The sequence below is a fragment of the Anguilla rostrata genome, chromosome 3 (genome assembly GCF_018555375.3).
Source record: "Anguilla rostrata isolate EN2019 chromosome 3, ASM1855537v3, whole genome shotgun sequence".
NCBI lineage: Eukaryota > Metazoa > Chordata > Actinopteri > Anguilliformes > Anguillidae > Anguilla > Anguilla rostrata.
In genome coordinates, this window is record NC_057935.1 from 45,841,459 (window position 1) to 45,853,813 (window position 12,355).

Consider the following 12,355-nt stretch of genomic DNA (forward strand, 5'->3'; position numbering starts at 1 on the left):
TATCAGTCTTTTGAGTTAGATTAAATGCGCGCGTGTGTGTGTGTGTGTTTGCATATGTCAGTGTGGTTGAGATATAGAACTACTTAAAACACTTTGTTTTATCTGTCACTGAATTCTGTTAGGGTCTTGTCATTGCCATCTAAATAAATATTTCAGGAACATCCTGCACAAGATACATCTCACGTGATCAATCCGAGATCATGGTAAAACAGATATAACTATTACAATTAGTGGGAAGTGAGAGTTGATTCAAGGCCAATTATATGTCCCTAATTGATTATGAAGTGGCGCGCGCGCATTTCTCCCTTGCGTTTCTCGACACTTTGTAGGAGGGATCAGTAATTACTATGGTTCGTGACGAAGCTCAGGAGATAAATGCCCTGGACTGCGAAATATTGTTCATCTGCACAAGCGTGTGAAGTCGGGTCACTAGCTCAGGGACATGTTCAGCCTTCCCAAATGTTATCCGTTGCGCTGATCGACATGGGGGAGTTGGTGACAAAGACACTTTTTTACGACTGAGGCAGCGGAAGTTCGATGTATTGCCAATTTTTCATACGGCGTTTTAAATACATTTCAACCAAGAGGGAGCGGGACCGAACAGAATACTCGCAGACATCCAAAAGTTTTTTTCACGTGGACAGCAATTTCTACAGGTCCAGCTCCTCTTAAATTTAAGGTAACCAATATGATTCGAATATGCTCTGCTGTTTCATTAATGTCTATGCCAATGACTGTTCTATGTTTTCATTTTAAGTTTTAATTTGTACACAATACGCTAAGAGACTGTAACCCTTTGGTGTCGTTTGTGTTTATTTTATAACGTTTAGCTCAACTGAAAATCCATACACTGACTACTCTGATAAGATGTTCTCTATCCTAACAACCTTGAACACACTTAGTCTTCCGCGGATACTGAAGGCATGACCTGCTTTTTGTACAATGCTGATAATTTGTTTCATGCATTATTTTGCAGATAACCACGAAAGACAACATGCCGAATACATTTTTCGTATTCTGTCTCCTATTGCTGGTTTTTGTGGAAACTTTTATTGTAGTCTGCGCTCAGACGGAGGCCGACTACCTGGGGCCAGTTGTTAATGATATCATCGGAGCAGCTGCGTCCCCAACACAGCAATCTGGAAGAGATAAGGACAGCCTGAGCTCGAACAGTTCACACCCCTGGCCCATGTCTCCCGGGCGACCCAGAGCGCACCCACCTATGTGTTCCGGAACTACTGAAATCAGAGATACATTTAAATATATAAACACCGTGGTCTCTTGTCTTGTGTTCGTTGTTGGAATAATCGGGAACTCGACATTATTGAGAATCATCTACAAAAACAAAGGCATGAGGAACGGACCCAACTTTCTTATCGGCAGTCTTGGTTTGGGGGACCTCTTACACATTGTAATAGATATACCCATTAATGTTTACAAGGTGAGTTGGTTATATATTCGTGATTTAGTGGTGGAACTGTGGAACTTTATTTTTAAAGTGACGCCACACTGCAGTAACAAATTCGACAGGTTGAACGAATGCAGTGAAGTTTGCAACTAAACTGAGCAACCGATCCTTGGAAATAAATTTTAATGTGTGTGCGGTAGAAATGTATCAGATATACAGGCCTGAATGTCATCACATTTTTAGAACAGGCTAAGAAGACATTCAGAAATGGGTAGTGCATAGAAGGTATTTTTATTGGTAGGTACTGTATATTGTATATCCCTAACATCAACACTCAGATAACTGCCTTAAGAAGTGCTTGCCTTTATGATTAATGCTATGCATTATGCGGTTGCATAAATGCACTTTAAGGAAGAGACAGAGACAGATTATGGATACTTTATTTATTCATGAAGTCCCTGGAAACCTCGTCATCTTATAAGAACCACTATGGAGGCAAACAACGGGTAATTCATGTTCATTCCTGGACACTTAGAAAAATAAAGACTTCTTAGGCAAAATAGTCTTTGTGAAGATTATTTACAGTAAAGGATAATTCACAGAACATGCGTGCAATCACATTTTATCGTCAACTGCGTATAAGAACATTTCCAAGAACAATTTGGCATTCATTTTTGTTATGTATTTGTTCATGGCTGTTTCCTTATGCTAATAACTTGTCAGCATTCAGCATTCATCATATCATACACCTGGGATATGCACAAAAATACAGGTCTGCACATGTGTCATGAATCCCATATTGGTTTTTTGTTGGAACATTTTTAAGAACAAAAATGAGAATCATTTAAGAAAAGTTTTGTGAATGAGGGCCACTGTGTATAAATAGGGAAGCTACACCTGATATTAATTACAACATAAGATGTTCATTAGTTGCAGCAGTTCTTTTAATTAATTATTGTGTTACTATTGCATGCCTTCAAATAAATCCAGGCCTATTAAAAAAATATATATCTATGGACATTTGAAAGTGTTCTACATATCACCAAAATTAAAATGGCAAACATTTGCCTCTGATAAATAAATAAATGATTCTAATACCTAGGTGCTGGTTACTTCACTACAATGAGCTTTGAGCAATGCACATGTAGGTTTCACTTTTTTTTTTTTTTTACAGCTGAGTTCAACGCTATTTAAGAAACAAAAATGTTACGGTAATCTCTGTTTAGGACAAAGTACATTACTGTAGGTTATAGATTGGATCTCGACCTATGTGACCTCTAATAATAGCAAATCACTTGAATCCAAATGACTAAATCCTCTACTGTAGATTTAAGTGGTTTGTAGGCTGTGTAAACCAAATCTAGTTTTACCTGGTTCTTGCTCCTGGACTTTAATCTAAGTATGTCTATGATGTTAAATGTATTTTGTAAATCAAATAGAAGTATATAAGAAAAACCAACCTAACCGTTAATTTTTTTCCAGCTGTTGGCTGTAGATTGGCCATTTGGTGTTGGACTCTGCAAACTGGTGCCGTTTGTTCAAAAAGCATCTGTTGGAATTACGGTCTTGAGTTTATGTGCATTGAGCATCGACAGGTATATATAAACTTATTTGACTTTGAGGGTTCTATAATTTGATAAGCATGTTTACTTTATGAACCAGACCGGAGCTAATTTTACCAATCATTTTTTTGTAGGTATCGGGCTGTCACATCATGGAATCGTATCAAAGGAATCGGTATTCCGAAGTGGACCGCGATAGAAATCGCATTGATATGGGTCATATCAATCATCCTAGCTGTGCCTGAGGCTGTTGCCTTTGACATGATTGCAATGGAGTACAAAGGAGAGCATCTGAGAATATGCCTCCTGCACCCAATGCAGACATCCAAGTTCATGCAGGTAAGGGATGCATACTATTTAACAGATGTCACCGAAAGTGCAAAAGCAGCAGAAAATATGCTTTTTAAGATTAACTTTTCGCTTTTCCAAGTCAGTGTTTATGTAGTTTGTTTCAAGTCTGTTTCAATGTAGTACACATTATAGACTACACAGTACTGACCACTGCAGAAGTGGTTTTGAACAAAAAATCGGATTAATGTAATCATTTGGATTGAGCAGTATAGAATTGTATTTGCCTGGATTCAACCACAATGTATCCTTAACTTTCAGTACAAGTACATTCAAGTGTTAGTTTTTATCCTTTAGAGTGTAAGAATGTACTTTCCTTTGAAAGTGTTGTGTTAAGTCAAAATTAAGGATAAATTTTGATTGAATCCAGGATGCATAGTTGCAAATGCAAATGTATTTAATGTAATTTATTCACTGTAGTTATTTGAATGACTTCATTGTGGCGACTTTCACTATGTAAGTATTAGTGCAGTTGTGCCAATTTAAACGACACCAATGGATTTTCTCTGAATACTCAGTAGGCTACCTTTAACTCCCAAGGAGGTTTTAATTTAGTCAGACTGGACAGAGAAAGAAGCATTAGGTCATTGGTAAAGAGATAAAGCTTGAGTGGCTATGGTCTATTATGGATATTGCCAAGGCTAGAGGATGTCCATAGGAAATGAGCTGTGATTTAACAGCTGAGCTTTAACTATAGGTACAAGTACGTTCTTTGACTTGGACTGGTTGCTATCAAAATTTATCTATAACTTTGACTCACAATTAATGCTTTTAACAGTTTTAACACTTTTACTTGTGTTATAAATGCTTGGTATATCCACTCTTCCTCCTTTCCATTGGTTCATATTTGTTCATAGAACTCTTGCTGCCTTGCAAATGTGAGATGTCCGAATGCATGATAAAATCCAAGTAAAGGCTGTGATTTGTGTTCAGTTAGGAGAGAAAAAATGGATATTCTCTTATTTCTCTCCTTTGTGTTGGCAGTTTTATAAGTCGGCGAAAGATTGGTGGCTCTTCAGCATCTATTTTTGCATGCCTGTGGCCTGCACTGCAATCTTCTACACGCTCATGACCTGTGAGATGCTGAGGAAGAAGAATGGGATGCAGATTGCTTTGACTGACCATCTGAAGCAGGTAGGAATGTACATTGTTAGTCCAAGAAAATGGAATAACAGAACCAGTATATAATGTAATATATAGGGAGCTGTTGTTTAATCATGTTATCCAATGAGGAGCATTTTTAGCTGCGACCGCAGCTCTATAGCTCTGTCTGTCGGTCGGTCGGTTGGTTGGTCGGTTGGTCGATTAATCCACAAAAGTGTCCCACCCTGTAGTGGCCACAGTTTTCGAAGGTAGAGCTGAGTAACTTTCAGGCCGTTTGACCATGGCGATGGGCGGGGCCTATAACAAAAAGGCGCATAACTCCCGAGGGGGTTCACAGAATTGCGCGAGGTTTTGTGGAAAGGTTGGTCATGAGCCAAAGAAGAGGTCACGTGTTTGTGTGAGGGTGTGTGTGTGGATGCATGCAAATGCTCTCAGTCAAAGCAGCATGTTTTAGCACAGTTGTTATAATACAGTACCGTGCCAGAAACATGAAAAAAAAAAGAATTTTGTTAGGAAGTCCTGACCACTGTTTTTATTGGTTAATTTAAACGAAAGCAACAAGTGGTATCCTAGTGTTTACAATTAACAGAGGATTTAGCGGTGTATTCGCGATTTACAAATTAACTGTTGTTTTTAAACAAATTGACTTGCAAAAGTACATTTTACATAGCAAACAAAAACCAATTTGACCACTTTAAAACATACAAACATTTTTGAGTTTTGACCTCCATTCCCAAAGTATTCCTATTGCCAATGATTCTGTATATTATCATTATCTAACAGTTTGAATGTACAATGATGAAAATCCCTAATTGTCTGTCTGTTTCTGCCTACAGAGACGAGAGGTGGCTAAGACCGTTTTTTGTTTGGTGCTTGTGTTCGCGCTCTGTTGGCTACCCCTGCATCTCAGCAGAATCTTAAAATTGACCATTTATGATGAAAAGGACCCTAACAGGTGTGAATTGCTAAGGTACGGAAATTATTTTAAAAGTCAGTTACAGTGTCGGTATGAATCTTCGCTTTTTACGTGATGCTATTTGTTTATCGTTTGTCAACTCTACAGCTTCTTCCTGGTGCTGGACTACATTGGCATCAACATGGCCTCTGTGAATTCCTGCATCAATCCCATTGCTCTGTACATGGTCAGCAAAAGGTTTAAGAGCTGTTTCAGAGTAAGTAGCCATACTGTTTCTTTGTTACTGCCAAAGCCCTTATAGATTAGTGATGCGTTTTCATTTAAATGATTAATTCTGCCTTTGCAGACAGGTCAGAAAGTGGATGCATTGTTGTAGCCAGTGATGATGATGACGTTTGCGCTTAGGTGAGGGCGATGTTTGGTTTGTTGAGAGAGCAGCTCAGTCGCTGTTGGGCGTGACTGTGTAAATTGTGTCATGGAGCACGAGGTGGGGGGTGATAGTGATCAGGGCTAATCAGACAGTCACGTAGCCTAGCAGCACTGAGTCATAGGGACCTCAGAGATTGCCAATTGCTAGTTTGGTCTTGTGCAAATGGAATTGTTTTCACCTGTGCCAGGTTTGGTAGTTTTGCGGTCGGCAGTAAACCCATTTGCGCCAACATGGATAGGGTGGTGCAATAGGGGTGTGTCAATTGAAAAATTTGGTGCTAGCAAGTTTGGTGTTAAACAATGCATTTGCATTTTACTGGTGCATTGTGTTATTTTGGGGGGCATTATGAATGTGCACATATGGATGTATGAATACATAACACAGATAGGAGCACATTTACAGGCAGTGAATTTACAGTGGCACAACACAGTGGCAGCAGTGTTGACTAATGGTAATGGTTAGGGAGCTGAACTAAGTTCAATTCCCAGGTAGGATGCTGACGTTGTACCCTGGAGCAAGGTAACTAAGCTTCAGTAAATATATCCAGCTGCATAAACGGATGTAAAAATTGTAATTGATGCGAAGAAAGACAGCAAAGAAAGAAGGTACATGGTAAAAATATTTTATTTTTGTTTTGATATCATGAGTAGTGGTGTGCGGAGAGGCTCGTAATGGAGCCTCTCATAATATGGTTGCTCTTCGGCCATGATGAAATTAGCAGTTGCTAATGCACCACAGCTATCTTTAAAAGTGAAAGAAGTGGGGCAGTCTGGCTGGCAATAATGAAACCAAAGCCCTTTCACAACCACAGTTAATTTATTCCTGTCAAACCAGCCTCTATTACAACTGCTCCATAGTTGCACTCAGCCTGATAATAAACTTGCTGATATTGAGCAAGGCACACCCTAATTTGCCAGTGCCTTGTGTTAGGTCTAGCATTTGACAATTGCACCTTCGGGCCAAATAGGGCCACTTATGTTTCTGAATTATGATAATTTTTCCATTTAAAAAAATATATTTTTATACATAATTTGCAGAGCAGCTACATTCATTCTCATTTTCTTTTAAGCATTGTTTTTCATGTCTTGAGGAACAATGTCTTACTCTGCCTACAGTAAGCATGACTAATGCCAGATACTTTAGCTACAGTCTGCACTTCAAATGCATATAACCAAAAGCTAACCTTTTTAGTTGGTGACACATGCATTTCATCATTAATTGAAAGAAAGAAAATTGTGCAATGATATAAAATGCTAATTTTTTAGCATTTAAAATAATTTATGCAATAAACAAATGATTGGAATTGTATATTTTATATTATATTTAATTATATTTATATATTTTTATTTTGAATATTTTAGTTGTTTTTATATATACAGTATTTGTACTGCAAGAATTAGACATTAGAGTTTTAGGGTTTGGGGCATAAAAGCATGTGTCCTCCCCTAAATGTTGTTCTACGGCATTGCCAGTGTTTCCACCTTAAGGAAAATGTTGCAAATGTGGTGCTCCTGTCATGTGACACAATGCCATGGTCTTCCCGCAGTCCTGTCTGTGCTGTTGGTGCACTTCTCCCGAGATGCTGGATGAGAAACAGTCTTGCATGAGGTCCAAGGTCAATGGACGCGGCTCAGAGCAAAGCAACTCCCGGGGCAGCAATAAGTATACCTCTGCCTGATGGAGGCGCCGTTGCTGTCTGCTCAGTGTGACTTTTTGAGCCTAGCCAACAATAGCCAATCTTCTGTGCTCTTATAGCCTCAGAAGACTTGCAGAAATGTGCTGAGAATCTTTATTCTGTTCCACAGTAGCTAAGAGGGCTGCATGGGAAGTGGAGGCAATTAAAAATTGCCAATATGCAAAACATTTCCCTGTCTGTATTTTATGGATGAAAAAAAAAAAAAAAACTATACTATAGCACAGTAAAAGACTGAAGACTAAATTAGCATTTAGGCGACATAAGTTTGGAATAAAGTTAAGTGTGCTTTTGAACATTATAGCTGTGGGCTTCATTTCCATCTACATGAACATATCATTATTTGTCAATTAGTTCAGCTTTTTGTTAGTGGAATCTGTTATATCATCCTTGGTTTGAGTTGTATGGAAATAGACATACAGTAAAATTTTGCTAAAATGATACAGTAGACCTGGGGAGAGGGTGTCTTTACCAAGGATACAGAATTTTATTTGCATTATTTCTTCAAATCAGACAACCATTCTTTACTGTCCTATGGATTATTTGAATAAACAGTTATTCTTAACTCAGTGGCAACTTTAAAGTTACACAGTTCTTGGTGGTAAATGCATATGCCATCAGAAGACAGTTGTTTTTTAACTTTTTTCCTCCAACTTGAACTTTTTTTCCTTGGTTTAAAGAAAATAATTTATGTAAAATAAGAAGCACTATGGGCTGGCCCTGTGTTTGTACTGACTCACTGAAGAACTGGCAGTAGTTTGTGTATACACAAATATATTAATTACAAAATGCCTTCCGGACCATTTTATCTACAACTTAAAGTGTTGAGGTGTTGGTTGTTGCATGTATTACATGTGAAATACATGCATGCAAATACATATTTCAAATGTATCCATCCATCCCTCTAGCATGTGTATAGCAGTTAAGGCCATAATCTTTCGGCAAGCTGCTCTGATTTGGTTTCCAAGGGGCATGTCATTTCGGGGCTTGCATACTATGGATACTAAAACAAATGCATACTACAAAACAGTTGGAAGATTTATACATGAAGGTCATGTACTCTTGTACCTTTATACATAATCGCTGATCATAAAAGATTTCTTTTAAATTATTTTTTTGAAGGATTCACAGAAGCAGCACATTAAAGTAAAGCCCTCTTTCATCTAGCTGCTAAACCAAAATAAAGTGTATTGTTCATTATATCAGTGCTGTGCTTGTATTGGTTGGTTATCTGCCATCTAAAACCGTACACTGAGCCAAATAACAGATGACCCTTTCATTTTAAAATACGCATACCGCTGTGCTAATTGCCGTTTTAATGCCAAATGGATAATGCATGTGTTTTGTGAATCTTGCTGGATTGAACATTAGATTAGCATTGGAGAGAATTAAGCAGTGTAGTTTTCATGCATTGACTGTGACATTACATTTTGTTGTTTTGTAGTTCTCTTTTGAGCCATCTCATATATTTTAACCAAAACATGAATAAAATTGTATATACTGTGTCTAGAAGTCATTCTTAATGTAAGTATCCAATGCTGGAACTAAAATAATCTGTTTTTGAGGGAGACATTGTTATCTAGCACTTACCTAAATTATAGGTTTAGGAGGTAGGAACTCTCTTTTTTTCTTTTTTATGCCATAGTTCAGCCCCATTTTTAACTTTCATGTCATTTATGAATGGTTATTTCTTCCATGTTTGGATCCATGTGATTAGTTACTTTTAAAAAAAGTTTTAAATGTGTTATTATGTTCATAAAGTGTCGATTATCATTGTATTTTATAAAACTTGATATTTTTACATTAACCTTAATGTATTAGTATTCTGTCCATGAAGTGAAAGGGCTAAGCACCACTTATTTCTTTACTGTGCTTAACTGAAATTAAACACTGCCAGACTTTGCAATGCCACCCTATATCTGCAATGTGTACGTTTATTTTAAAATAAAAATATGAACATACCCTCTCAGACCTGTTTTGTTTGGAAGTGAAAGATAATGTAATCTGTTCAGACACATTCTATTACCAGTGTCTAGTCTAATACATGGTCACATTTTGATATAATTTTTTCAGGCCTTCAGTGTCTACTTCTTAAGCCACTTAAACATTGTGTTGTCATGCGAGGATAGATTATTTATGATCAATTTACGTCTGTACGAAATATTAAAAGGGACTCTAATCATGTGCGGGCCTTGTTATAAACATGCCAGAATAAAATATTACAGGCCATTTTGATTGTGATCTAGTGAAAATTCATTTGGGGATTGTAGTGAAATCTTTTTAAAATACTTAAATACTTATCATTGTGAAGGTGAGATAGATTTCACTGGCTGTTAACCAGAAGTTTGCTATGTGATTTTATAGACCACAGAATTTCTTAGACTGTGCTAGATTACATTAATCATTACAGTGTCATTTTTCCAGAAAGTGCTTATTGGTTGAATGTGTGATATCCAGACGGACATGGAAAACATCACAGTCATGTAACTGACAACTGTCAATTATGTATTCTTTTCCGTCATAGTAAATAATGCATTTCATGTGACTTTGCACATTCTATCCACTGTCCAGGAAAATGGTATACTGTCAGTAATTTGCTCTATGGCCTTGATATTATATATGTTTTATTTCCTGTGATTCAATGTATTATTATGACTGAAAAGTCTCATTTGTCCTTTCCAAAAACAGATCTGAAGATCAATTTAGTTGTTTGACAAGGATAATGTGCTTCCAAATCTGTTTTTTGAATTACTGCCCTTTATCATTATGCTGAAAACCTAAGAAGAGACCTGACACAATGTAATAACATCCTAAATCTATCTGACTCACTGTGAGGACATCATATGATTTAGGGCTGTTTTTCTCAGCCTTTTTCCTTTGCCACTAGCTAAATTCTCCCTACAGAGTGTGCTCCCAGTAATGCTATTGTTGTCAGCACATCTGTTTTTTGTTTGGTAAACAACTGTCTTCTGTACTGACTCCTAGTCCTCTGGATATTTCTAAGTACTCACCTGAGCTAATACATCACCGACTTCAATAAATCATTGTATGTATTCCGGTTCTCCAAGCACTATCTGACTCATCCATGTGTGAACTTTAAGACCTCATTTCACAGAGGCTTTTGCTCATATGAAGGTTTCCGATGCCTTTTTGCTCTTGGCTCATGTCAAAACGGATGAAATAAATCCACCCGCATTGCAGCATGCTCTGCTCTACGTGTAGTATCCATACAGGGAGTCACAATTAATAAATGCAAGAATGTGCCGCAGCTGCGAAACCGTGTGGTGAAAGGCCCAAATTTAAGCAAGCACGAGATATATTTCTCATGACGTTACACAAACTGACAAACCGAATGCAGTGAAGGTGCTCCATTTCCCATTTCCTTGATTATGTCAGAGGGTTTCTAAACAGGTATGTTATAAATCGTCTTGACCCCAAGGAGCAGATATAATCTAATATCATTCCTTTCAAGGTCTTCTCAGAGGAGATTGGGAAAGTCCACCATCTTTAAAAGTCCCAGAGGACTGAGTGAGGAAATCTGATTAAAAAGAAAAAAGATTAAGTGCAATGCTTGTGAAGTCAAGGTGGCTTGTACTTTCAGTTAGTTGGCTGATTGGGCTGTGTCTACTTTTTGTATAGATTGCTGATTGCATCGTGCCTTGGGTCAGGTGTGTCTGTCATTGCTTGAAGCAAAAAAAGAGGGGGATAAAACTGCCAAAGGAGAGGCAGACAGTGGGAATAGAGTATTATGTTTATAGTCCTAAAACACAGAAGTGAGTCCGAATTTTTGAGCCATGGGTTCCCTTGGCAGATTTCCAATGCTTTTTTTCCCAAAGGGATTTCATTTTTTGCAGAAAATAAGGTCTGTGGTTAATGTAACGTTGCTAACACATTTCTACATTGAAACTACAACAACGGTCGTATTCTGGCAACCTCAGGTTTTCGTACTAGCCCACATGCACATGACAACCGTTGTAGTTTCAATACTGCAAACTTGTTAGCAAGGTACTTTTTTAAAGCACATAACAGACCTTATTTTCTGCAGAAAACCAAATCCATGGGGAAAAAAAAGAATTGGAAATTTGCAGAGGGAACCCATGGTGGAAAAAACTTCCGAGTTGGCCTACAAAAATATGTCATCACTGTAACACTCTATAGCACTCAGCGCCTGATTGGTCATGGCACAAAACAAGGCAAGACAAACCTCATATGCCCAAATGCCTGCAGTGGTTATGGTGACATTTGTGAATCGCGTGAATAAAAGGATTATCAAGTTCTGCTCAGTTATTCTGAAGTACGGTTTTTGACTTTCGTGTCAGAGAACTGTACACTACTAAAGTTATACTTTAGCCATGATCAATACAACTGCATTTACCCATGTTCCCTAGTGAGACTAATATTGTGTATTTATGATAATATGAAGCAAACAAAATGAAAACGGAAAATATATGTGAAGAATGAACAAGATATTTTGGTTATATAAAAACAGGAAATGTTTGTGGTAAGAGGGAAGAAACGCAACTGCCGCACCGATCTACCATTTCCCTGTTATAATTTGTTTGTTGCTTTATATGTAACAGCATGCTTATTTATTGAACTACATCTTGGGGTGTTGCAATAACTTTCTGCAGAAAACATTCATTGTTAATTTTCTCTACTTGATACAACAAACATGCACTGGTCAAGATCACATTGCGACCCCAGCCCTTACGTAAACGTTTTATCGAAAATCTCTCAAGGAGGGGTCATGTGACTTGAAAGCATGGCATTTTGTATCATGTGAACAACGGCACTAATGTCAAACTTACTTGTGACCTTGCAGTGTCCCTTTGAGCTAAGTGTTCTGCATGCATGTCCAATTAGTCCATAAAACCGCTTTGTGCCACAAAGTCTG

The 12,355-nt window shown here is 37.7% G+C and overlaps 1 protein-coding gene across 1 annotated transcript; it reads left to right on the plus strand.

Moving 5' to 3' along the window:
* Positions 1–364: 364 nt before the first annotated feature.
* On the plus strand, positions 365–10,514 carry LOC135250992 (endothelin receptor type B-like). Its single transcript, XM_064327908.1, has 8 exons — positions 365–679; positions 977–1,441; positions 2,891–3,003; positions 3,105–3,309; positions 4,303–4,452; positions 5,259–5,392; positions 5,486–5,594; positions 7,315–10,514. Exons 2-8 carry the CDS (start codon positions 995–997, stop codon positions 7,444–7,446), a joined length of 1,290 nt encoding a protein of 429 aa, XP_064183978.1. The 5' UTR covers positions 365–679; positions 977–994; the 3' UTR covers positions 7,447–10,514.
* Positions 10,515–12,355: the final 1,841 nt, after the last annotated feature.

Excerpts from the sequence above, each read along its gene's own strand:
- LOC135250992 (XM_064327908.1), top strand. The coding sequence starts at position 995 with ATGCCGAATACATTTTTCGTATTCTGTCTCCTATTGCTGGTTTTTGTG. Across the intron at positions 3,004-3,104 it reads TGTGCATTGAGCATCGACAG|GTATCGGGCTGTCACATCAT; the intron begins GTATATATAAAC and ends ATTTTTTTGTAG. Across the intron at positions 5,393-5,485 it reads AACAGGTGTGAATTGCTAAG|CTTCTTCCTGGTGCTGGACT; the intron begins GTACGGAAATTA and ends TCAACTCTACAG.